At 44.3% G+C, this 27,111-nt stretch overlaps 1 protein-coding gene across 1 annotated transcript; it reads right to left on the bottom strand.

Moving 5' to 3' along the window:
• Positions 1-3,368: 3,368 nt before the first annotated feature.
• SHPK (sedoheptulokinase) lies at positions 3,369-27,079 on the bottom strand. The gene is made up of 7 exons (XM_006922197.3): positions 26,792-27,079; positions 21,552-21,693; positions 13,810-13,993; positions 13,134-13,286; positions 12,013-12,188; positions 8,449-8,649; positions 3,369-5,124 (listed from the first exon to the last, which is right to left on the bottom strand). The coding sequence occupies exons 1-7, from the start codon at positions 26,957-26,959 to the stop codon at positions 4,712-4,714; spliced, it is 1,437 nt and encodes a 478-aa protein (XP_006922259.1). The 5' UTR covers positions 26,960-27,079; the 3' UTR covers positions 3,369-4,711.
• Positions 27,080-27,111: the final 32 nt, after the last annotated feature.

The raw sequence follows: 27,111 nt of genomic DNA on the forward strand, positions 1-27,111 counted from the left end.
GGCTCTACTAAGACTCATAAAATGGTGGCAGAGACAAGACCTTAGGGCTGGGCCTCACCGCCACCAGTGTGGTTTCTGAGTCATAATTTGAACAGGGTGTTCTTGAATTTATGTACTGATGTACCCATTAAAACTCCTTGTAAGTAGCTCATGTTTTAATGATGACTTCTAGGAGGGAGCACTTCTCCAAGCTCAGGTCTGATGGGGAGAAGAAGCAGCACAGGTGGGTGGACCAAGTCTTGTGTAGGCTATGTTAAAACCGTGGTCACTAATGGCCACAGTTCTCTCCCTTAGTGTTACCACCAGGGGGCACATTGACTTAAACTGAGCCCTTGACCCTAGCAATAGAAGCCTAATTTATTTTCCTCATCCACCTGGGTTCCTCACAGATTTGATGCCAGACTTTCTGGCACAGCTAGACACCAGCAAACTCCCACGTGCAGAAAAAGCCTGACTACCCAAGCTGGGAACTGCCAGCCTGGCACCTCAAGGAGAAACGGGGTTGGAACTATGCAGTCTTAGTCTCAGCCCTGGGGAGAGGGGTTAAGGCACCACTGCAGATACCTGTAACCGGCCCGAGAACAGCGATACCTCTGCTAATCTTGAGTCTTCTATATCTCGTATTGACATTTAACTTCCCTGATTTTTGTGTCTTGCTTCCCAGATTTCAAATGGTTTCAGGGGGTCCCAGATTCAGATGACAAACTGTAAACCTGGAAGGAAATTACTTTTCTTTCTGAATTTTATCTGTGCGTGTCACCAGGTACCCACATTAGTCTGAAAGACCAGCTCCCATGGAGGGCAGGGGTCTGTGAGAGAGGTCAGCATGCTCCAGAAGTGAGTAGAGCTGGCCAGCTAAGCTGGGGAGGGATCAGGCCTCCAATCAGCACCCAACAGCTGAGACCTGCTCTGCAGAGCTAGGACCCAGGGCAGGAACAAGAGGGAGAAGTTGTTGGAGGGTCAGGGGTGTGGGCAGAGAATGAAGGCGAGGGAGAAGAGGCCTGGTTGTGCCAGACGCCAGCTGCATGAACTTGGGCAGTAGCTGAAGTTCTGGGCTTACTTTTTCATCTGCAAAACGGGTGAGAGCACCTGCCCTGCCTGTGGTGCAGGGCTCTTCTGAGGATTAATAGAGACACGGGGTATGAATGGGCTCTGTGAGCCGGTAGAACTCTAGGCAGGCATGAGGGATTATTGTTCTCATCCTCATTATTTCAGCATGAGAACCACATTTGCTGGTTGCTGAGCTGTATCCGGCCATTAGCTCAAGGTTGTGACTAATTGTTTTTTAATGAAAAAAAAAAAAAAAACAAGATTCGCTTAATGTTTTGTGAGTCACACAAGTGAGCATCTCTATACCAAGAATATCTCACTTTCAAAGATGTCGCCTGTCCACCTAATAGTGGCTGAGAAGAGGTCAGTTGTGACCGACCTCCTTTCCTGAGGGGCCGCTGTGCACTTTGCAAACCACGGCAGTGAGTGGGGTGAATAAGATGGTCTCTGCCCTCAAGGAGGCCCAGATGGATGAGTAGGAAGACCTGCTAGGCTCTCTCTGATGCTTACAGGATGGGGCTCCCTGAAACAGCCATAAGCCAGGGCCCCTCAGGTCATGCCAACAGTGAACACTCAGTGGACCCTAGGATGCCAGCTGCAATTTGCCAGTGGCAAATGTGGTGCCTCGAAAACTGCAGCAGGCAGATGGCATTGGGCTGGACCTTGGACAGGTATAGGGTTCTGCCTGTGAGGAGGACATCCCAAACACGAACACACGGGAGGGGAGGGCAGAGAATACTTACTAGGGACTCTCCCTCAAGGAGCTTTCAGTCCACTTGAGAAGAAAAGGAAATGAGGAATATGAAAGCCACATAAACATTATGTGGATATGTATTGTGAAGGACCAAAAGGAAGGTGTGTGTGGCAGGTGGGGAAAAGGGCAGGGGAGTGAGCTGGAGGACTGGCCTTTGCTCCTCTGCTCCCGTGCTGGTTCCTGCCCCACCATCTCTCACAGGCTATTTTCTAGGCTCCTCCAGTTTGGCCCCCATATCCTGCAACGCCCATCCTCCAATCCGGAGTCCATGCCACCAGCATTCATACTTCAGAATCCCATGAAGCCACAGTCCTCCACTCCGCTACCCACAGGAGAAAATCCAAACCCCTCAGTCTGGCATCTAAGGCCCTCCACAGTGGGGCCAACATTTCCAGTCATATCTCTTACAACCCCCTATCATCTGCCCTATGACCAAGTTACACCAGACAATTCATCATACCCCAGACATGCCAATCACTTTAATGTAAATACATTCACCTAGCTTGACTCCTCTGCCTAGAATGCTCAAGTAAGTGGGCTCTGGCATTTGAATCCTAGCATTGGATCTTAGGTAAGTTACTTAACTTTTTTGTGTCTGGGTTTCTTCACCTGAGAAATGAGGATAATAGAATTCATCTTCTAGGATCATGTGAAAATCAAATAAGTTAAAACAAGTAGAGGTTAGATTAGCTCCTAGTACATAGTAGCACGCAAAAAAAAATATATTAACTGTTGTTGTATCAGTGGATTGAAGCACTCCAGGGTTTAGTTTGATGTCACTTGCATAAAGAATAAATTGCTCCTCCTTCTGCACATGTGGGTAGTAAATCTGTCATAGTGTCATTCCTTAATGATGGAAATTTGCTGAAGCAAATCAGGTGGGAAATCAGGTGTAAGCCTACTATTTACTTGTAAGATCAGGATATTGGCAAACAGCCCAAAAGCCCAGTTTCTCATTTAAGGATGATACTGGTCTCAAACACTTACTGGTACTTCCCAAGAATGAGGGCAAAAGCAATAAGTGGTTTCTGACTTCAGGCTGGAGAAATGAGGCCCTGGCAGCTGTACTCAACCACCCTGCAGAGGTTCCGGGTCACGTGCAATAAAAATGGCAGCAGGACTATTAGCTGACAAGCTGGAACCATGCAAGGCTCAGCCCTCAGAGGTAGAGTGGATTCATGGAAAGGGACCACTCTGGGCACTGAGCTGGGCTGCCTGGGCTTGCAGGACACCCATCCAGTTCCTAATCTTTTATGTACAAATTCCACTCACGCATCCTGAGAATGCGGCTCTGAGGGCCAGTTCCTGTTCTCCTTCAGCCTATCCCGAGGTGCCTTCTCTCTCAAAGGCCTTTCTGATGGGCTCCAAAATGATGGCATCCTAGGTCATTCCAGCTGAGAGAAAATTACACAACTTTCCTGAACGATCTGCAGCCACTTGTCCTAGTAGAACTGTGGAGCCGGCAGGGCCTTGCTACAGAACAACTTACAAATGATCCTCAGGGCTGTGTCCAAACTCCCGAAACCAACTCTGCGGCTCTGATATAACTCACAGTCTTCCCACAGCAGAGAGGTGTTTTTATTGAGGCAAATGGGAGAATGAGCTTTATTATCCAAAATTCAATCAGCACGGCCAAGTAGATTCATCAAAGAGCTTCAGACAATCATATAATTGATAAAGTGACATTTACAAAGAGATGACATGACTGCTTTCCCAAACTCATAGTTGCCTGGGTGCCTCAGAGTCTGCCTGAGGCTGGGATCACCCTTGGGAGTCTAGAAGTAGATGCAGCAATGATGGCCCTCTCTTGGAAGCCATTCCATGGTCATCTCAACCCACCATGGGAATGTTTAAGATGCTCTGGGGTCCCTGCAGGCATGCCAACTCAATGGGACATTTCTACAAGACAAGAACACCTGGTGGGCCACCAAGGCCCACACCAAGAGGAAGAACAGCTGGGGCCTCTGGGATAGGGGTCCTCTCTGATTAAACTGACCACCCCGTCTGGCAGGAGCATGCCCGGATACCTCCCTCCCCTTGGAAGGATTCCAAAGTTGTGCAGGGGGAAAAACCCACTGCTGCACAGACCCACACCTGGAAAAGGGTCTTGCTGGTGCCTGCTCAGGCTCTTGGGAACAATGTGCCTGAGTGGCAGTGGCCATGTAGCATCCATGCCCCTTGCTGGTCATGCCATCAACCTTTCCTTCCCTGTTCCATGCCTTCAAGCCAGTTGTGTTGTAAGGGTCTGGGGCAGCCCCAGAGCAGCAGGCTCTCCTTGTGGGAATACATGATGAGGACAGCACAGACCTCTGCATCTACATCTCAGCCAGCCTGCTTCACTGTCCTTGGGCCTCCCCCTGCCCCAGCTAACCAGTGGCCAGGAAAGAACAGGATTGGGAAAGGGGCCATGTGGGACAATCCAGTAGTGAAAGACTTCTCTAACAGTGCATGTGACCCAACTCTGGCTTCATGTCCCTAAAAACAATCAATCCAAGTCTGTGTTGGGGTGGGAAAGTCTTCTTTTCTTAGTTGGAGCCCAGAGCCACCAGACTTTTTGGTGTCTAAAGTCCACATTTATTTTCTCTTTATCTACAGGTGAATCACAGATGAGCCTGCTGACCAGGATGCTGGGCTACTGTTCCTTTTCTCTCTTTCTTTTTTTGCACATTTACATTTGCAACCAGCTCCTAAGTGAGTCTCTTTCAGAAGGCACCAATTTGGTGACTGCTGGCTGCATTATTAGAGTGTACCCTGTAGAAAGGTTCTTGATCAAGATGGTGCCCTGAAAACAGGCATTGTTTAAAAACTGCCCACAGAGCTGTCCAGGAAAAGGATAACACCAAGATCATGTCAGATATGTTAATTAGATAAAATTTGCAACAATCCTTTGGCCAAAGAGTGGTCTGACTAAGACTTCTTCTGGTTTAGGTTTCTTTGGAGCAGGACCAGTGCTGCCCCCACAGCTGCATCCACATCCTGCCCAAAGGACACTAGGAAAGGGAAAGCCCTCTGCACCTCTTGCTTCAGCACCTCGTTCCTGGACAGCGCACTCCCACTGCTGACCACCCGCTCTACACCCCATTCTTTGAGCTGCTGAAATGGAAGCATTGAGTGTAGGTTCTGAACAATGCCTCGGCACAAGGCCCGAGTCACATGCCCCAGGGAGAGGTCCGAGGAGGAGATTCTGGTTACTGACGCCAGCTGGTCTGGCAGGTGCCTTTCGCCCAACACTGTTGGAGTGATGGTTAGGCAGGTGTCTCTCTGCCGTACAGCTGCCTGGATCATGCGTGAATACACAGTGGACTCTTCAACCTCCAGGCCTGCCAGGAACAGAAAAGACCTGTGTGAGCTCATACATCCCCTCGCTGCAGGATGAAGCACTATAGAATTTCCAAAGGGTAAGGATGGGTCTACTACCTGCTTCTTCTCACTGTAGCTGGTTGCTTCCCAGCTCAGAGACTCACATGGCTGGCTACCTATGCTCTGCCCCAGATCAGCCAGCTCTCTCACTACACACCCCAGCCCAGACTTCAGGGAGAGGTCCTGTAAGTGTTGCTGTGAGCCCTAACCATCCCACAGCTCTGGGACCCTTGGTCCCAAGGGCGAGGACATAACACATATGGCTGTACTAGACTACTTATTAGCAGTGTCATAGAAATCCCAGGGTCACAGGGCTGATTCTGGTCTGGCCAATCTCTCCTCAGGAGTTAAGAACCACCAGTGTAGCCCAGTGCTTCTCATATTTGAATATGCATAGGAATCACTTAAGGGTCTTATTAAAATGCAGCCTCTGACTCCCATGCCTGGGGTGGGCCCTGAGATTCTGCATTTGTTATCAGCTCCTAGAGTATACCAGAACTCCTGGCCCAGAGGACTACACTTTTTGAGTAGAAGGTTCTAGACCAGAGTTTACCAGTAACACTTGAGAACAACAAAATCAGCTAAGGCTCCTTTATAAAATGCCATGCTTAGGCCCCACCCAGCCCCCAGACCAAATAATCAGCATTTTTGTGGGTGTAACTAGAACATGAACATTATTTTTAAAACTCCACAAGTATTTCTAGTGTGTGGGCAGTGCTGAGAACCACTAATCTAGAGTCACTTTGAAGTATCATCAGCAGCACATTTAACTTTTACAAACTCAACTTATACCTGCTCAGGAACTAGAGAGAGAGAAGTAATTTAAATATCATAGTCAAAATTCCATTAGCAGGATTCTGGTTAAACACAGCAGAATGAACATATGTCTTTCTTCTCTCTATATAAATTCTACTAAAATTTCAGAAAAAGCATGTGCTTGGTGGATAACCTAGTACATGTGTACAGTATATAAATCTGTAGGATGGAGTCCTGAAGGGAAACTGCCAGATCAAAAGATGTGCGCGTGACATTCCCTCCTTAGAAGTTGTACCAATTTACACTACACAACAATGTAAAAGAGTGACTGTCTCTCCACATCCTAGGAAACATAGTGTGTTAGAAACTTCTAAAAGAATAGACATAAATGTAAAACCATTAAATTAATAGGAGAAAAAAAGAAAAGGAAATAAAAAAGAAAAAAACAGATCAATCGAATGGAAGACAGGGAGACTAAGGAGATATGATGACTAAATGCAATGTGGTACCCTGGATTGAATCCTAGAACAGAAAAAGGACATTAGAGGAAGAACTGCTGAAATCCAAATAAAGTCTACAGTTTTAAAAAAAATAATAATGTGTTTGTATTGCCTTAATAAAATTTCAAAAATATTTTTTAAGGAAAGGTTAAAGTGTTCTTCACTGGGAAACACGTGGACCACAACGCAGGCCTTGGGGAGCACCTGAAGGAAGGTATACACCAGCTGGAGGCCTGAGACCTGGCTTCGAGCCCAGTCTCTGCATCCCTTGGCTCACCACCTTATCTGAATCTATTGGTGGGATTAACTGCTATGAGTTGCCAAATGTCCACACCATGGGCCTAGATACACAGAACATCGGAGTGGGAAAACACAGAAGGGAAGGGACTTGCCCAAGCTACGTAATGACCTAGGGGCAAAACTGGGAACCGAGGCCACTCTCCTGGTTTACAACTACCACACTATGCTTATTTAACAAGCGTTATATCGCACTTACTATGGGCCAGACTCAATTCTAAGTTCTTTACAATATTAACTCAATCCTCACAGTCCTTTGAGGTAGTTTCTAGGATGATCCCCATTTTCAGATAAGGGAAGTAAAACACAAAGAAGTTAAATAATTTCTCCAAAGGCACATAGGAAGTGGCAGAGCTGGGATTCAAACCCAGGCCACCAGGCTCCAGAGTCCTTGCTCTGAACTACCACACAAGGGTAGAACTCCATTTTCCAACCTCTGGACAATAATGCAAATCTAGGTTATTATGAATAGAGCAATAGTTTTACTTTTGCATCTTATGCTTTAATATTTCCTTTTCTGGATAATAAATGTATATCTTTTATCTGAGTAAATTGTATTGTATTTGCAATTATGGTTTGCGATCAAATGAAATAGTTGTAGAAATTTCATAAAAGTTTAAGTTACATAAAATACTAACCTTCAAAACACTCTTTTTTCCTCAAAATAGGTACTTCTGCATAAAGAGAAACGTTGGCCAACTCAGTAGACAATTGACAGACCCAAGCCAGTTAAACCAGTATCTAGATAAAGGGCTTTATCTGATAGACCCAGCTATCAGAAGGTTCTGATAATTGGTTCTGCATCTTGATAACCTTTTCTGATGCAAAGCAAAACAAAATTAAAGTTCAGTTATTTGAATGAAGCATTCCCAAGGAAACCCCAGCCAGGGCAGAGCCGACCCCCCCCCAACCCCCACCCCTGAAATCCTGACCTTCCTGGCCCACAGGAGTCATCGACATTTGTCTGCATGACTGACCCTAAGAGCTTCCCAGGGGCTCCCTGCTGCCTGTGCCTCGCCTTCAGACTGTGTCACCCATTTCATGCAATGAACTGACTTTGAGTTCCTACAGGTAACCAATGCTCCTCGTGAACATGATTTCTCCTGACCTGGACAGCTGACCAGAAACTTCATTTCTACTTTAAGTGCTTGGAAAGGGAACCTCTCCTGGAAGACGGAGGTTCTGTGTATCCTTGTAAATGCAGACCAGAGGAAGGCCTGATCCACTCTACCCTGAAAATTAAAGAAGAGAGCAGGAGGGCATCAGAGTCTCCAGGGACCCTTCCAAGAAAGGGAGTCAGGAACTACTCACCAGGATTGATGCTATGAAGATTTTATAATATTGTAAAACACTGGGAGTCTTTTTACTTATTTGTGTTTGATTTTTTTGTTTTCATCAGTCTATAGTCATCAGAAGGAAAACCTCAAATGCAAGGAACCAAAGGGACTTATTGACAGAGAAAGTAAGATAGTGGGGCAGGGGAGAGCTTGGAGACTCATGATATTCCACATTCAAGGTTAGGGGTGAAGGTGCCCCTCAAAAAAGAGAGTAGGTGATGGCAGCTCAGAAGATCAGAAGGTAGGCTACAAGCTCAGATCCCTAAGGAAGGAAAGGACGTTCTAGAACCAGGTTGGGTCTGAGACATAAATCTAGAAGTTTCAACAGCATGTTGGACACCAAAACACTGCCACATAGAAAGGACAACACGCTGCTATGTGAGTCAAGCCTTACCTAGATCTGCCATCCACTGGACCAGCATGTGGACAAATGTGGCCAGCACATTGCCCCCATTGAGTGATGCTGCCACTGCCAGGTAGGTCCTGTCAAAGTACGGGAAGTAGGCGACTGGAGCTGCAGGGTCTGGAGTCTGCGCTGGCTGGAACCCTGAAGGCATGGAGGCTGCTAGCTGAACCGAAGTGCTGATATTGAGAACTGGGGTTCAAGAAAAGCAGAGGTTAGGCCTGTCGGGATAACCCAGAGGTCACAAGTCACAACAGGGCAGGGGGAGAGTGTGCTGGTTTTAAAAATGTGTCCGCAAATTCTTTGACACTGCTCCTTTCAGGAGGGGATCCTAATTCCCTTCACCCTGAGTGTGGGCTGGACTCAGTGACTTGCTTCTGATGAAGAGAATAAAGTAGAAGTGACATTGTGTGATTCTGGAGCCCAGGTTATAAAAAGGCACTGCGTCTTCCGTCTTGGCTCACTTGCTCTGGGAGAAGGTGGCTACTGAGTTGTGAGTAATGCTATGGCAAGGCCCATGTGGCAAGGAGTTGAGGCCTCCTGCCAGGAGATACATGAGGGAGCTGAGAAGTGGGCCCTCCAGGCCTGGTTAACCTTCAGATGAGTGCAGTCCCAGCCCACCTTCCGCTTGATTGCAATCACATGAGGGACCTTGAGCCAGACCTTCCAGCCACAGCCAGATTCCTGACTCAGAAACTATTTCATCTATTTAAAATACAGATATTTACAAAGTAAATTTCAAACCCAGGCACATATACAAAAAAGAGAAACTGTGTAAGATAACAAATGTTTGCTGTTTTAGGTTACTAAGTATTGGTGTGATCTGTTACACAGCAATAGACATGGATTTACAGAGAGTGAGACCTCAGCCCAAATGTTTTATTCTCTGCAGAGGTCTCATTCTTTTCCCGTGAGTTCCACCTCCTTCTTATTTCCAAGGTGTTTTTCTTAACCTCTCCCATGAACAGGGCGGAAATTCCCAGACCCAGCAAGAGGGGACGATTTTCTCCTCTAGATCGTCAGATCCTCTAGTCTGCCAGAGCCTGCAGACTGTTCCAGGAGTCTCTTCTCCTCCATTTCTCACCAAAAGCCTGTTCTTCTCCATCTGGTGGGGGCCAAACTAACTGAAGTCAGCATTCAACTTCCCCACCTACTTACTGGAGCGGGGGTGTGGTCAGAAGCAAGGAGAGCAAAAACGAATCTCAGAAAGCCGATGACATTTACTTTCTGCCACATCAAGGCTTTCGCCATGACTATAAATCAGAAGCAATGTATCTTCACCTGTCCCCTCAGATGGAGTTGTCAGTGATGGGGGACTAATCAAATGTGCCCACGGACACGGCAAAGCTGAGCACAGGTAAGCAGCCTCAACCTGGAACCAGAGACTATAACCAGCTCAGTGAAGGAGCCTAAATCTCACCCTCTCCCCATTTGACAAGCCTCTCACTCACTATACAGAAAACACATTTACATCCAGGCACAAGACAGCCTTCTGTGGAGGGAAGAGGCTAAGATTGGAAAACCACTGGGTAAGAAGAAAGAACCAGGCCTTACAGGCACCACCCCAGTACATCACTACAACTGCCCCATGAGACGGCATCATCACCCACACTGTGGATGATGACAAGGGCTCAGGAAGAAAAGCTGACTGCTCAAGGTCACTCCAGAGGAAGAATGAGAGAGGCTGAAATTCCAACCCAGGCCTGAGATCTAGACTCCAAAGCCTATGTGAGTTCCCTGACATTCACGCTTTAAGATGAAGGGATATAAGGAGAGAGATGGTATACTGGGAAAATTAAAAGTCACAGAATAAACTTAGCATGTTTTCCTGGGGCATTAATTTTAATTGAAAGTTTGGGAGAAAAAGGTTTTGAACTTTTTGACCTTAAACAATTTCATCACATATATGTGCAAAAAAAATTGACAGAATTTTGCCTTTCTCTCTCAGCTAATCTTGAATTAACAGGAATCACTACCAAGAACAAAACAAAACCAATCACTTGAAATTCTCTCTTAAGAATGTAATGAAATAAGACTAAACTACTATACAGAGGATAGTGCTGGTCAGAATTTGTAAACTCAGGGTTGAATTGTAATAGTTCTAACTGATGGAGGAAAAGATGTAATGGCAAAAAGAACCCGGTACAATGAATGAATTCTTGTTCCCTTGATAACAAGGAGGGGTTCCCAAAGTGGACCCGTTCAGCCAGGCTGCTGTGAGGATCAAATGAAGCACACACCCTGCAACCACACTGCTCAGGCAGCCAGGCCCAACTTCTACCCTAGCCCAGGATGGGCAAATGACAGCCCACAAGCCACATCTAGCCGACCATCATTTTTGGTATGGCCCAGGAGCTAAGAACAGCTTTGCATTTTTTTTGTAATAATAGCTTTATTGAGATGTAATTCATGTAAATTCTCCATAAAATGTACCCCTTTAAAGTGCACAATTCAGGGGTTTTTATTATATTCACAGAGTTGTACAACCATCACCACAATCTAATTTTAGAATATTTTCCACACTCCAAGAAGAATCCTCGTACCTATTAGCAATCACCTCCTTCCTTTCCAATCCCCGGCAATAATTAATCTACTTTCTGTCTCTATGGATTTGTCTATTCTGAGCATTTCATAGGAATGGAATCATACAATATGAAGCCTTTTGTGATGAGCTTCATTCATTTCTTTCACCTTCACTCACTCACATGTTGTGGCATTTTAGCTGTGCAGAATCCATTTATTAGTTGATGGGCATTTTGGTTGTTTCTATTTGGGGGCTAGTATAAATAATACTGCTAGGAACATGTGTGCATAAGTTTTTGTGTGGACGTGTGCTTTGAGTTCTCTTGGGTGTGTACCTAGGAGTAGGACTGCTAGGTCATAATGGTAACTTTATGCTTAACTTCTGAGGAACTACCAGACTATTTTCCAAAAAGGCTACACTACTTTACATTCCCATTAGCGTGTTCTTACATTTTTGAATGGTTGAAAAAAAATCAAAAGGAAAAGAATATTTTATGACACATGAAAACTATATGAAATTCACATTTTAGTATCTATAAATAAAGTTTTATTGGAATGTAGCTATACCTATTCATTAATGTATTGGCTACGGCTGCTTTCACACTCCACCAGCCAAGTTAAGTAGTTTTTAAACCCTTGCCCTAGACTGATGCCTCCATCTAACTGTAATTCTCTTACACTAAAAACAGAAAAGACTGCACTTCTGATCAGATGGGATGGAACTTTCATTGACAAACACAAAATATGAAAAACCTTAACCTACTAATCTATATCCTTGGTCTTAGAGTTACACAGAAACCAGCCAACTAGAGAGTCATTTGCCTCACCTGGAGCTAGGGAGGAAAGGCATAGACTGTGGTCAAAGACAGAACTGGCCCTGCGGGACTATGAGCCAGGGGCTTCACCCGGAGGGATGGGGGTATGTTTCATATTTATACAATAATGATCGACAAGATGCTGAGACTGCCAGGTATATGTGCCCCTCGGACCCTCACACAGAGTAGAAGTCTGAGGAGAAAACAAAAGACTTACCTGCATCTGTCCTTTTGGTCATACAGGAATAGACGGAGGCCTGCAAATCACCCAAGGCCACGCCCACCTGTGTCCCCTTTGGGATTTCAAACCACGCATGGGAAGTTCTGCCTGCCTCGCTGGCAGGCTCTGCGATGTCAGGGAGCAGATGGGTGGGAAAGCCTGAGGCCCTCAGTCTGCAAACCGAAAGGGGACAGCGTATTTACTCGGTGCTTGGTTTTCTGGTTTCTGTTGTTTCCAGGAAACTCGGCAAAAGAAAGCACTATAGGATACAAACAGAAGGGAAGGTACGAGCCAGTGCTTTCACAGGGGTCTCTTTGGCTTTTTTAAATCCATGAGAAACAGGCTTGAGTTTTTTAGAGTAAATGCTGGCTTTCAAAAGCTTGGGAGTGGCCTCCGGGGGAAGAAAACAACCAGTTTAACCAGGGATGATCAAGAAGATTAGGTAAGAGGCATATAATATGGGGCACCCAGCCCCTTGTGTTTGAAGGGAACACAAACACTCTGCAGAGAGAGCTAGTCAGAGTTTCAGTGCAAAGTCACAGTTGGTTAGCACAGGCCAAACCAAAGTCAAACCCATCCATCTCCTGAATAACAAATGCATTCGTCACTCAGGGTTAGTGAACATGGGGCTGTCATTTTTATAAAACATGCTAGAAATTCCTTTACCTGAACTATCAGGTGCTTTTTGTTTTATTACAGAGCTCAGAATTGGGGCCCTGAAGGAAGTGAACTTATAGGGCACTGGACTTCTTGACCTGAAAAAGCAAATGGTTGTTTAAACAGAATTTAAAAGGCATCCCTCATACCTACTACTTTCATTTCACCTTATTTTAAACTATATTAAAAAGCAACAGTTGTTCATTGAAATCTATAGGCTGGGCCTGGGTCAGAGAACTGGGGAGCCCACCCTCGGTCTAGGTGACTGTGGAGGAGCCTCCCAAGCGCTTCTCTTGCCACCAGGCCCAGCCATGCCCAGTGACTGGAACAGGCTGGGGGCGTTGGCCTGATTCCTGGCCTCTTGGAATCCCCTGCTATTCCCAAAGGGGAAAGCTCTACTGAAGCGCTTACTCTAGAGGTTCTGCCCTTCAGCTGGGGCCAGCCTATAAGGTTATACTCACATCTCCAGGTTCCAGGTTTGGCTCCGGGTATTGAAATATCCCCAGCTAGCGGCATTCTGGTCTGACATCAGGGGTCTTGGCAAACCACACAGCATGGCAACCACATAGTCATGGATCGTGCCAGCTGCATCATAGGACTTCAGGAACTCTGGGCTGTGTTTCATACCAAAAACAGTTCAATGTGGTCTAATAGTGACTTGAAAGCATGTGCTGCACCTAGCTGTGGGCAGCGTGGACTAGATATGGCATAGTGGGGTGGTAGCCAGAACCCCACAGGCTATGGCTTCCCCAGATGGACTTCCTGAGGTGAGGCCCTTCCAGCTGCTCCAAGCAAAGCTTCCATTAGGGGAGGGAACTCAGGGGAGGATGTGCCCTGCCTGGGAAAGCAGGACATCAGCCGTTCTCAGCAGCCCTAGCCCCACCTAGCACCACATGACCCTCAATAAGTCCCTTGTCCTCTCTGGCCCCTTCTTTCTCTCTCTGGGTTAGAATAGAAAAGACAATAGAGAGTTCTCTGGGAAATGAAGCAGTTCTAGACCAAGTCTAGGTCTTGTGACCACTCACTGAAGGACAATCCATCATGTGGAGTGATGCTGACTGGCTAGAGGTACAGCACCCTTGCCACTCTCATTTCTCTGGAAATCCAGCACCCAAATCAAATAACAGTTGTCTGTACCTATTTTTCAAAAGCCAGAAGATAGTTGCACAGCCAAATCCTGTGGCCACATTGAGATGGGACTCCGGCTGGGGCAGAGAAGCCAGGAACCCGCTGCTACACCGGCCATCTTGCCATGTGACCAGGTGGCTCACAGCTCTGGGCTTGAATACAGGGGCAGCCCCTCCCTCTGTCCATTCACAGCCTGGAATAAAGGAGATTACCAAAATCAGAGAAAAGAGCAACTGGCCAGCACCAGCATGTCCTTGAGATAACTGCTAGTGAGGTTACAGCATAGACCTTATTACCCATGACAACACTTCACTCATACACATGGGTTCTATTATAAGAGCACCTGGGTTTAGCACCTGGCCCCACCACCAATAGCTATGTGACCATGGGCAAGTCGCTTACTCCTTCCATTTGTCTCAAATCTTCTATGTTCCTTTATATTCATTTTTTAAAGTTGATACCATATTTCCCCCAACCCCAGCTAAGAAAAGAACTGTGGTACACTCTCAAGTCTCTTAATCTCTGTCCTTCCAACCCTCGTCATGATGATATTATCTAGACTTGATTCTGGATGATTATAGATATATTTTCTCTTTTTCTTTGATCTTAGCTAATTAATTTTCAGACATCAAACTTTACTAACAAATCTGGCCATCTTTATTTCATTTATCTCTCTGGATTTTTCTCTGCTCTTATTGAAATATTTCACCCAAAACAGTGTAGATCTTTCCGCAGCAAAGTATCTGACGGCCTATTGCCTCAGGACATTTTTTCATATCCTCATATTTGAATTACAGTTTAATCAGTTATAATATCCTAGGTTCTAAGTTCTTTTTCTTCAACACTTCGAAACACCATCTGTAGATTTGTGGTAGATTGCTGCAAATTACTTGCTTCTCCTCCCATTAAGCAATAGAGTCTAAATCTTCTTTCCTAGAATCTGAGTTGGACCTGGTGCCTTGCTTGAGCAAAACAAATATGGCAGGAGTGACATCTTAGGACTCCCAAGACTAGGTATAAGAAGATTTGCAGCTTCCACCAGAGCCTCTCGGAGAGCTCATTCAGGGGAAGCCAGATGCCATGTAAGAAGTCTCACTATTCTAAGGCCACCAGGCTGGAGAGACTGTATAGAAATCATATGTAGGCATCTGGCAAAACATCCCCAGCTGAGCTGAGCCTTCCAGCCTTCCCCATCAAGGCACCAGGCATTCTGTAGAGCCATCCAGAACCCTCCAGACCAGTCGTTCCACCAGATAAATACTCCCAAGCATCTTCCATCAACTCCATATAGAGTAGATCAGTCAGCTGAGCCCTGCTCAATTTCTGCCCTGAGATTCAAAAAATATGATTAAATAGTTACTGTTTTAATCACTGAGTTTGGAGGTAGTTTGTAATACAGCAATACACAACCAAAATACTATTCCATTGCCTTTTTACATAGAATATTGCTGTTGAAAAAAAAATTAACATCAATCTGCTTCTAATTCTTTTACATGGGATCTTCTTTCACTTGGTAAGCTTTTGGAATTTTCTCTTTGTCTCTGAAATCCTTAAAAATTTACTACAATAGCTATAACTGGGGTTTTCCTTCCATCTCTTCTTTGACATTCTACAGGCCCTTTCAGTCTGGGGCATTATACTTTATTTTGTCAATTATGGAAAAATTTTCTCCATTCTTCAAATTTTTTCCTCCTCTACCACTTTTATTTTTCCCTTTTTGGGTCTCCTATTATTCAGATGCCAGTGCTCCTATTTGAATCCTCAATGTTTCTTAGCTTTTCTTTTATATTTTCTACTTCTTTGTCTTTTCTTTCTTCCTTCCGAGAGATTTCCTCAATCTGACCTTTCATTCTCTATTTGTTCTGAAAGTTATCATTTCTGCTATTAATCCCATCTATTACATACTTTATTTCAACTATTATATTTTTCTTATCTAATATTTCTGCTTGGTTCTTTTTTATGTCTTCTTCTTATTGTTTCCTTGCTAATATCTTTTAGTATTATGTCAACCTAATTTTAAATTCTTAGTCTGTCCATTCTAAGAGTTCTGCTTCTGATAGAATCTCCATCAAATAACTCAGTATGGTGTTTTTCTTGTGAAACAGTTGTACTCTTCAAATATCTTCTTGTCCTGGCTTGTGAAATCATTTTGCTTTGGGAATATTGGTTACTTTGTCAGGCAATGTGTAAATGAGCCAGACCTCAGTCCCTATCAGCCCCAAAGGGCTGGGGAGGACAGAAGAATGCTAAGGTGGATCCACAGATAAGCTATCTCCACCATGCAAAATATCTCCTCAGGTCAGGGTTTCCCCTCTGCCCTCCAGGAAGAAACAATATTATGAAGATCCTTAGATCATAGGTCATCAGCCCTGGGGTTTGGACAGGGACACCTATTTTTCTCCACTGCCTTGATTTTATTCCTGAAGACACCTGAGTTCCTATGGGTATGGAGACAGGTGCTGCTTATTTCAAAGCCATGGCAAGCCAGGGGAATCAGTGGTCTCCCTCCCAATTTATCCTCCCACAGGCAAGGCTGGCTGCCTCTTGCCCCAGATCCAAGCCCGCACATACTAGCCCCATCACCCCAGGCTTTCTCAAAGTGTTCTCCCCTTTCCCTGGTGTTTTTCCCTTGTGATTTCTCTGAAACCCATCTTGGGGGAAAGAAATCAGCAGTCAAGCTAGTTCAGCATCTTGTTGGAAACTGCATCTGTAAGTCCAATGGTAGAAGGCACTTATAACTGTTTCCTGAATTCTGGTGGCTCCTCCTGCCCATGTGTTGACTTTACTCTCAGGCCAGTAGCAAAGGGAAGGGTTAGAGTTAGAGTTAGAGTGCTGTGTGTATACATAATACACAGAGTTTAGAGTTGTATGCATTAAATGAGTTAACACATGTAAAGCACTTAGAACAATACCTGACACATAGTAAGTACCCAGTTCATGTTTTATGATCATAATGATGATGATAATAAACCTTTACCTTCTAAATTCTGTCTGTGGTCTAAGGTTTTTCCAGCAGCCTTTAGAGAATATACCCCATTATATATCTGTTGTTCTCTCTTCTCATATAAGCGATATTTCCCATACCTCCAAGCAACATAAACACAACTACTGCAGCAGAATGGGAAAAGAATGTTGACAGTCAAGAAAAGTTATCAGCAGTCAAGAACACTCCAAATCTAATGGATGGAGGCGAGGCTCCGGCCCCACTGCTGAACAGTGCTGCCATGAAGCAAAGCAGGGCAAAGCCCCACATAAAGCTGTTTCATGATTGTATCTGATCTCAGGCTACAGATTTGGGAACCAAGACCATTATACATTTTCCTATAAATTTGCTCATTAAGAACCAAAGAAAGAGATTTAACTGCCTTTCAGGCCATGAAACATCCATCCATTCATTCATACATGCATGATTGAATGACATATTTATTATCTAATATGTATTAGGCACTGGTTCTAGTCTCTGAGATTACAGTTGTGAACAAGGAAAAGTCACCGCCTTCATGAAGCTTGTATGCTAGAGATATAGAATACAAACAAGCAAATACATAATACCAGGTACTTTTAGTTGCTTTGAAGAAATACATAGCAGAATAAGGGGATAGTATGATAGACTGTTGGAGGGTGATCAAGGAAGTCCTCTTTGAGGACACATGTGAGGAGGGACCTGAATGGAGGAAGAGAGTGAGCCATAAGAATATCTGGGGACACGTGTTGCAGATAGAGTGAACAGCCAGGCAAAGGATCTGAGGGAGCTTGTCAATCTCTGTTAATATACCTGGCCATTACCCAGAAGAGCAGGGAGGCATGTTATAGATGCATGCACCTGAGCATATCATGTTTCACCTGGGGAGGGTGGGGATGGGTCCTCCTCAGAGTAGTCTACCCTCACAACTACATTTCTACCTAAACTTAAAGCTAGGATGCTCATCCAGCCCTAAAGGTAGATCTCTGTAGTGTTTTTTAACCCCTTTATTTGCTTCCAAAACTCTTTTCTTTTTTTTTAATTTTTAGACGATCATTACTTTTTTGTTTGTATTATGAAACATATGGAGTTCTTATCATGTACTGGGTTTTGTTCAAAGCACTTTAAAAAGATTAATTCATTTAATCTACATAATAGCTTTATAACATATGTGATAATTATCCCCATTTTATACACAATAAAAATGAAGAACAGAGAAGTTAAAAATTTTTTTTCAAAGGTCACCTAGCTACTGAGTGGTAGAACCAGGATTTAATTTAGGTGGCCTATTTCAGAATCTTGCCTGGTATATTTTTTCCTTTTTTCTTTCTTCTTTTTTTTTGGGGGGGGGGTATAAAAATTGATATACTTTTAATTTTTTAACTACATAAGTGATAAGTGAATGTATTCTCAACGTAAAATGTTCAAAGATTATAGATAAAGCAAAAGGCCAGCTTAACCATCCCCGCCTGAGCCTCAGCCCCTTCCTCTCACCCTCAGCACTCGCTGGGTAACCATCCAAAGTTTTTACACTTACACATATTTTATTTGGTTTGGTTGATTTGGGTTGGGTTTTGTTTTATTTTGTTTTTGTCTATTTTCAAAAAACAAATAGCGTTATATTGTATTTATTTTTCAAGGGGTTGTCTTTATCATTCAACACGTTCCACAGTTCTTTCCATGTCAGTATACATGAATGCACCTTATTCTTTTTAACTACTGTATACCATTCTACAGTATAGACACACCAACATTTATTTAATTAACCATTCCCCTTTGATTAAATGTCACTTTTCACTACTATAAACAAGGGTAAGGGGTGGCTCCATAGTGTGGTGGTTAGCACGTCTGCTTTACACACAGAAGGTCCCAGGTTCGCACCCCAGGTAGAGCCACAGACCATACCCTGGGTGTGCCAGGCCCCGGATGTGCCAGGCCCCGGATGTGCCAGGCCCCGGATGAGCCTGGCCCCAGATGAGCCTGGCCCCAGATGAGCCTGGCCCCAGATGAGCCTGGCCCTGTGTGCGCCAGGCCTCCCAGGTACGCCAGGCCCTGGGTGTCCCTGGGTGTGTGCCTTCAGTGCATGGGAGGAGACGCCTCGCCTTCAGAGATCAGTTCTTAAGGGGAGATGGCAATATCCCTACCTCAGGGATAGAAGTCAGCATAGATGGGCACCAGTAACCTGAGCAGAGCGGGGTGGTGAGGGAATTAAAGAGGGGAAAAAAAATAAAATAAAAATAAACAAGGGTAAAGTGAACAACCATGATTGTGCCTCCTTATGCACACACATTAAACCACTTTTCCTGAACAGATTCCAAGTAGCATCGCTGTTGAATCATAGCAGCTATATCTTTTTTTCTTTTAGTAGCAGCTATCTTATTCTTAACAGGCCCTGTCAAATTGCCCTCCAAAATGGCTATGCTGATTGACACTATCAACAGCGGTATTTTAAAAAACTAACTTTCTACCCCATTTGCCAACTCTTGACATCATCAAATTTTGATTTCTTACAATCCAGTGGGAGAAAAATTATTTCTCATTGTTGTTTTCATTTGAGTGTCCCTGATTATGAATGACACTAGCACCTTTTCATATGCTTATTAGCCATTTGTATTTCCTGTTCTAAGAACCCCCTGTCCTTAACCTTTGCCCATTTCCCACAGGGCTATCTGTCCTTTCTTTGTTATTAGTTCTTTATATGTACCCACATTCCTGAGCTGTCTGCCATACACTAGCAAATATTTCCTCTGGTGTGCTGCTTGCCTTTTAGCTTGGTTTTATGATACTCACTTCTCTCCTGCTATTACTGAGCCTGAAAATAGAGTCTGGAAACAGGCATAACCACAGGCCTCTCAGAAGACGCTAGTCATTCCCTCTCCTCTCCTCCAACTGGCTTGCTTGTACCCTCATAGAAGCACTTAGCTCTCTGCTCAGGTTACTGGTGCCCATCTATGCTGACTGCTTTGAGTGTGCCCTGGAAAGTGAGGGCCTCAACCAATCCTTTCTATGTCTCCCGCGGGGCCCAGCACAGAGCCTTATATATTTAAAGTACTGAACTCAAACTGAATTATGACCGCCATTAAAAACAGAACAACTTGATCCAAAATATGATTTCACCTAACTCTGCTAAGCAGGTATCATCATCATCAAACAGTGGCTTTCCTCCTTCCCAGAAACAGAAAACAAAACAAGAAGGCATGTGGGCTGGCTCAATGAAATATTCAGCAGCTATCTCCAACAATGTGAGCAATGGTTTGTGTGGTTGTTACAGAGTCCAGGAGATGGGCAGAAAGGAAGGCGTGTGACCAGACCACAATCATTAGATCTCTGCTGTCCTCTTTGTGAAGGGTTTTAGTATTAAAAGGACATTTATTCTCGTTAATGCAAAATTAAGGAGTTTAAAAAGCTTTTACAACCTAGACTCCCTCTGAGAGGTCAGCTCTAACACCCTAATCAGCCTTCTTCTGCTACTGATTAGAGTGAAGCAGCTCCAGAGGCCCCAGCTGGCCTGACAACAGGCAGATGAGAGGGCAGGAAGGAGGAAGAGAGCCTTTGCTGGCTTCTACGGGTACCCAGCCCATTCTGGGGACCGATCAAATGATGCATCACTAGGCATCAGTCATGCTGCTGAGGAGCAAGTCACCACTCAGCCCAGTGGAATCAGAATCACTGACTCTCCAGGCAGGAAGGGGTGAATCCAACATTCAAATCCCCTTAACTACAGCTCCCCAAAATAGCCATCCATCCTCTGCTTAAAACACCTGCAGTAAAATGTTGAAGCTGGGTAACGTGTATGTATTGGTTCATAATACTATTCTGCCTACTTTTATGTCAATATAAATTTTTTTATTTAAAAAAATATTTTTCAATTCTTTCCATAATAAGAAGCATAAAACTTCCTATAGGAGCCTAATCTTTCCTTGGACATTCTGTTAGGAAGTTCCTCCCTTCACTGAGTTATTGTGCCTTCCTGTAGCTCTGGTCCTCCCAGAGCCCTTTAAAAGCTCAGCATCTGTATTCAGATATACCTGGGTTCAGAAGCTGGAGTCACTACTTGCTGCCATATGACCTTGAGCCTATTATTTTAACCTCTCCAAATCTCAACTTTTCATCTGCACAATGGGGACAGTAATGTAACCTATGTCATAAGGGTGTTGGGAAAGTTCGATGAGATCATACAGGTAACATCCTTAGCCAAGCACCTGGCATGCAAAGTGCTCATTGCTATTTCACTGGCTTAATTCTCCTCCTGGAGGCCAAACAGAAAAGATCATCCACCTCTGCACTATGGCAGATCTCCTGATATAAGACAACCAACTAAATAATGCTTAGCTAGCAACTGAGCCCTGGAATTTAAAAATCAAAGATATCTGTGGTTATGTTAAACAACAAAAACTACACCCCAATTCAGAGGCATCTCCTCAGTGTCTTGGCATTTCCTACAGCTACACTAATTTCTTGGTTGTCGACAGTGATGCTCTGAGACACTGACACAGATAAAGAGAAAGAGAAAGAGAAAGCTGTGGGAAATCCACTCCATGGAACGCTACAGAGAATCAGAGAGAACTCACTCTTCTCCCTCTCCCTATTCTTGGCCAATGTGTTAATAATGTGTGAGTGGACAGTTCACTTACTCATTACATATTTGTACCAGACAGGATATACACAAAATGCATGTGCCATTGCATTTCTCACTGCAGGACAACCTGATCCTTCACAGACAGCTCTTGGCAGCACTTTTCTCATTCCACAGTCACTGTTACCATGTGATGCCTGGAGCCCTCCATACCTTGGCCTGTTTTCCAAAACAGGATTCCATGCATCTGTCCTGACACTCCGATGGCACAGACTTTCCGGAGCTGCTGCTGGGGAAGGGCAGCAAGACATTCGTTTAGGGCTTGGATGATTCTATTCACATCCTGCTCCTGCGCCTAGAAACAGAACAAGATATTTCAAGCAAGGGCATACATACAGACAGGCAGGCAGAAGTGGACAGAGGCTTCAAAGGATTTCCTGGGTGGTGGCTGCCCAGCTAATTCCACAGGGATCACGTGCCGACTGGCCTCAGGAAGGCGATGTGAGACTAAGGGTTCTCTACCACCTCCAGCAGGGCTTGGAGTAGGAATATGGTGAGCAAAGTTCCATGCCTTCCCTTCACAGATGAGGCACTGCTGCAGATTAGGTTCAGCAAATAGCCCAGGCTCTGCCCTCCACTGTGGGTGGGTACAGCTGAGAAAGCACTCCCCCTGCCCTACAAGAACTTACAGTCCAGCAGGAAGGACAAGGCAACACAAGACAGACTATGCTCTAAGGAGTGGTAAGGTAAGAGTCTTTTGCAAAGCACATAGTGTTGGGATAGGAGACGATAGAACACAGCAGGGAGGAATCTGGCAGGAAAGATGTAGCCAAGAAAGGCCTCAAGGAATAAAGCACCTTAGGATGAGCTCTAGTGTTTGCTTTTACCTGGGTTTTAGTTCGTCCATCTGGCAAACATTTCCTGAGTGACCTGAGGGCCAAGCCCTGGAAACAAAAACCCACCTAGGAAAGGCAGGCATGGAAGAAGGCCAGGAAACACTTGGGCACAGAAGCAGTGGAATGGGCTGTACGAGAAAGTGGTAGAAGATGAGGCTGTAAAAGAGGAGAGGCTAGGGTCCAATCAGCTGGCCGCAAGCCCCAGAGCGAGGGGCTCTTTCTAAAGGTAATAGGGAGCTCCTGGGGCTTTCTGAATGGAAGAGTATCATCATCAGAGCTATGTTTTCAGAAGATTAATTGGGCAATGATAGAAGCTACACAGAGAGAAACCGATAGCGTAAACAGATTTCGGGGGATGGAAAAAAAATTCAACAAAGTCAGGACCATCTTTTCCTGACTTGCCGTTTCTTCCAATTTACTGCCTCCTTGAAAACTTCCCTAAGCAGAATAACTTTGAAAGACAAACTTATGAGATAAATAGAATGTAATCAAATAGCATATTAATAAGAGTCGAATGGTCCTAAGAGACAAGGATATGAAAAATATGCAGGATTTGGAAAAAACTTCAAAGGTCTTCAGAGTCAGATGGGAAAATGAATTGGGTATCTCAGAGCTAAAGAAATGCTAAATCCACTCAAGCACTATCTCCAAATGGGTGTCAGGTACAGACTAAGTTCCGAAGTAGGAACGAGGTGACTCAAACCTAAGAAATTTGGATTCCGTAACCACCTTCTCTTTTAAATTATGAAGTCCCTGTTAGAGACCAGGAATATGACTCCAGGTTCCCACCTCATCCCCAGTAGTTGCCTCTAACCAGTAAGAAGTCTCAATAAGCTAAGGCAGCCACCACAAAATATGCACTTGGGAAAGCAATCCAAGTGACATTATTGTTTTCTTGGTAAATAGGTAAATTTCAGAGTGAAAAGATCAAGAATTAAATATATCTGTGTTTAAAAGAATCATACCTATGTGATTAATATTTGTGCTTAAGAAATCTTTGGGTATTTGGCATTTTAAGTAAATTTCTATGTTAAAGAGAATTTGGCCTAGATTACCTTTGTAATTCCAATTTAAAATGTGAAATTGAAAAAATAAAAAACAAAAACAAAGAAAAAGATAAAAAATAAAATGTGAAATTGAGTAACTGATCTAGATTTGTTACTACAAATTTAAATCTCATGATATGTGTAAAAGGATTTGAAACATGTTAGAACATTTGAGGTTTGCACAGTTATACACTTATTACATTTATAAGAATTATTTAAGTATTCTGAAAAGACTTAGGTTGGACAACTGTAGTGCCTAGAAAAAATGTATTAAATGTACATTAATGTAACTGCAGTTTAAAACATCTGAGGTATTTAATTAACTAAAACAGGATTAAGTATTATTCAAAGACCTTCAAAATGATGGTTAAGTGTTAGACGTAAATGAAATAAGCTTTATAAGGTAAATTAAAAGCTTAAGTAAAAGCTAGCATTTTGAATTTCAAAAACTGAATACTCATTTCTATTTCAATCAAAGTAAAATGTTTCTGCCACACGAAAATCACCTCGAGTCACAAAACACACTTATATTTAACACCCAGAAGGAAAACTCAGATGAGAAAAAAATGTAGCTCAGCTCTTCATAAATTTAGTATGTTCACTGGGGAACTGAAAAAAACTTATGTTCTTGGAAAAGCATCTGAAAACTGCGCCCTCAAACCCCTTGCTTCCCTCCTGGGGAGGATGCTGCTTCCCCTCCTTGGAACAAACCACTCACTTGGCCCATCAGCCTGCTGACCTGGGACTGGGGCAATTCTTGGCTCCTAATAAGCATGAACAAAGGAGTAAAAAGGAAGATGAAGAGGAATAGAACCGGAGAAGAAGGAGTAAAAAGGGAGCACAAAGCATTTTCCTGTGGAGGCAAGCTGAGATCCCAGTGAGACTCTTTATATATAGGAGAAACTACAGCAGAACTGACTTGGCAGTGAAAGACAGGCAAAGAGGAGGTGTGTGGCTGTGCATGATCTCCCAAGGAAGGAAGAAAGAAGAGAGTAGAGGAAGGAAGAAGGAAGCAGGGAAAAAACATATGTTTAGACATGCACTCTCCAATAATGCAGTCATTTGTCACATGTGCCTAACCTGAATTGAGATGTGCAGTAAGTGTAAAAGACCAGATTTCAGATTTAGTATGAAAAAAAAGAATGCACAAAGTCATTATAATTTTACATTAATTATTACATGTTGGAAACATTGGGTTAAATAAAATATGCGATTAGAATTAATTTCACTGGTTATATTTTACATTTTTTTAATATAGCTACTAGAAAATTGAAAATTATAGGTGTGGCTCACATTTGTGGTTCAAATTTCTATTGGACGGTGCTGATTTAAAGAGTTCCCATGTGGCCATCAGATGGTGTATCTGGACAGAGGAGCTGCTGTTTAAAATGGGCCCAGGGAGGGTGAGATGTATGGGTGGGATGCTGGAGAAGAGAAACAGGGCAGATGGGAGTGAAGTCAAGGAGACGTCAGTGTTCAGCGGTTAGTTCGAGTTTTAGTAATGCATATGATGGAGGACAGATGATGGGTATACCCATAATGTAACAGGAAAGGAAGTGCCCCCATTCCTTGGTTCAAAATATTAATTGATCTATATCCAGACCAAATCCTAGACTTTAGATTTGGAAAAAAACCTTATAGATTCATTCAACCCTCCTCATTCACACCCCTTTTTACGGATGAGGAAACCAAGGCCCAGGAAGAAAAACTTAATAGCTCAAGAGAAGTCACAGAGCATCCCTTAGAAACCCTAGTTGCAAATACCTAAAAGCCTGACCTTCCACATAGCTGCCAAGTTTGACAATGGTGTACACGATACTTCTAAAGAGTAAGAAGTATGGTCATGAGGAACGAACAAAGCCATTGGGTATTTCTACAGATCAGTGGTTCTCACCCCAGCAGTGATTTTTGTCCCCTAGGGGACATTTGGCCATATGAAAACATTTTGGGGTGTCACAACTGGGGATGAGGGATGTAGTGGCATGTAGTGGGTTAGAGGCCAGGGATGCTGCTAAATATCCTACAAGGCACAGAACAGGCCACCACAACAAAGAACCTTCCAACTCAAAAAAAAATCAACAGTGCCATGGTTGAGAAATCCCAATATGGATGAAATTACAGGAATATTGTTTGTCCCAGAGTACAACACGCATGTAGGGGACACGAGGGGGGTTATTACTGGCCTCCCTTAAACTCCTCATTAGGCAGGTGTGGTGCACTGGATGTGCTTGTAAACACACAACAGCCTGTTGAATGCTGGGGAGAGTGGAAAAAGTAATGTTCAAGAAGTGGCCCTATTTTAAGAGAAAAGGGCACTGCCTAAGCCCACTTCCTATAATCCTGGCTCTGCTGCTCACCTTCACAGAGTAGCAGCTGACTTTGCCTCCATCTCACAATACATGAAGTGAAATAATCATTCTAAAATGTCCTAATGCTCCAACCAAACTAATTTTGAAAGTCTCTGTGAAAATGCAAAGTGCTCCTGAAACCTTTATCCTCTAAAATGCTTCCGAGCGAGATGGACTCTGAACCCCAAAGAACTGAGTCCAGATATGTGGCAAGAGCTTGGGAAAAACAAAACTCTTAGAAGTGGGGCTTGGCTCAGAAAATCAAGGTTTGTGGCTAGAAGAGGCCACAGAGGCCACCTATTTAAACTCAGAGAAGAACAAGCTGAGATCCAGAAGAAAAGACATGAAGTTACTCAGAAAGTTCCTAGATATTCATTTCTATTTTCAATTAACTGTAGAGCTACCTTTTTCAGAAAATTAATGGAATCCAGCTCTGAGGATTGATATCCTTTCTGAAGCCATATCTCACACCAGAGCTCATTGTGGTGAAATTCTCCATTTCTATCTTGTAGCTTTCACAAGTAATGTAGTGTATGACTACCAAATTTTACAAGATAACGGTTGTAGTGCATAATTATCAATCTGATCTTTTTCTAATCAAGGTATCTCTCAATGTCTGTCTTTTCTCCAAGGTCTTTCTGTCTTTCTCCAAGATATCTCAGCCTTTAGGGACTTGGGGAGGGGGGTGAGACTTTTGTTGATCAAGTCTCTTTGAGTTCCTCAGTCCACATTCCACTCTAGTTGAGCCTGATTCTGCATCTGATTTCCAGAGGAAAACCCAAATTTTGCCCTGGGGAACAAACTGAATCCTGAACTTGGGGACACTGGCAGGTGTGAGGGACAGAGAGCGGCAAGAATGAGGTGGAGGCCTATGGTCCTTCCACATGACACAAGGAGAGGAATTCCCCGCAGGTCAGGGTACAGAAAGTGGAGGACAGAGAGCACGGATACAGTGCCATGGGCAAGGCTCCTAAAGGGAAGCCAGAGTGGGAGATCGGTGCCAGCAGGTAGTAAAGCTACTGGGACCAGGCCTAACGGATCAGGGAGCTGCAGCAGACAGGCGGAGGTCAGGCACTCTGGAGCAGTCAGGGAGACTTCCTTGAGGAGGAAGAGGGTTATCAGGAGGCTCCTGCAGGCTGCGCGGCTCCGGGGCGCTGCCTCACCTGAGGCCCGGCCGCAGCACTCTGGGCCGCCACCTCGGCCCGCGCAGCCCGGACACAGCTGGCCAGTACCACGAACCCCGATGGGTCGCCGGGTGCGTCCTCCACCACGGCCGCCTTCACAGACGTGGTGCCCAGGTCGATGCCGAGAGTGACCGACGGTGCAGCCATGGCCGTGGGGACCAGCGCAGATATCCTCTGCGGCGGAGGCGCCCCCTCCCGCGCACTTCCCCTGGAACTGAGGTGCCGAGGCGGGACCTCGCCTAACAATCCTTCAGCCACACGCAAAGTGAAGCTGCTCGTCTTCCTATTGGTCGAGGTAG

Source organism: Pteropus alecto, unplaced genomic scaffold, assembly GCF_000325575.1.
Source record: "Pteropus alecto unplaced genomic scaffold, ASM32557v1 scaffold398, whole genome shotgun sequence".
Classification (NCBI taxonomy): Eukaryota; Metazoa; Chordata; class Mammalia; order Chiroptera; family Pteropodidae; genus Pteropus; species Pteropus alecto.

Bases quoted from the DNA above. Each gene is read 5' to 3' on its own strand.
- SHPK (XM_006922197.3), bottom strand. From the start codon at position 26,959: ATGGCTGCACCGTCGGTCACTCTCGGCATCGACCTGGGCACCACGTCT. The intron at 12,189-13,133 runs GTGAGTATAACC...TTCGGTTTGCAG, and splicing joins CAAACCTGGAACCTGGAGAT to ACTGAGGGCCTCAGGCTTTC. The intron at 8,650-12,012 runs GTAAGTCTTTTG...CTTGAACCCCAG, and splicing joins GACCAAAAGGACAGATGCAG to TTCTCAATATCAGCACTTCG.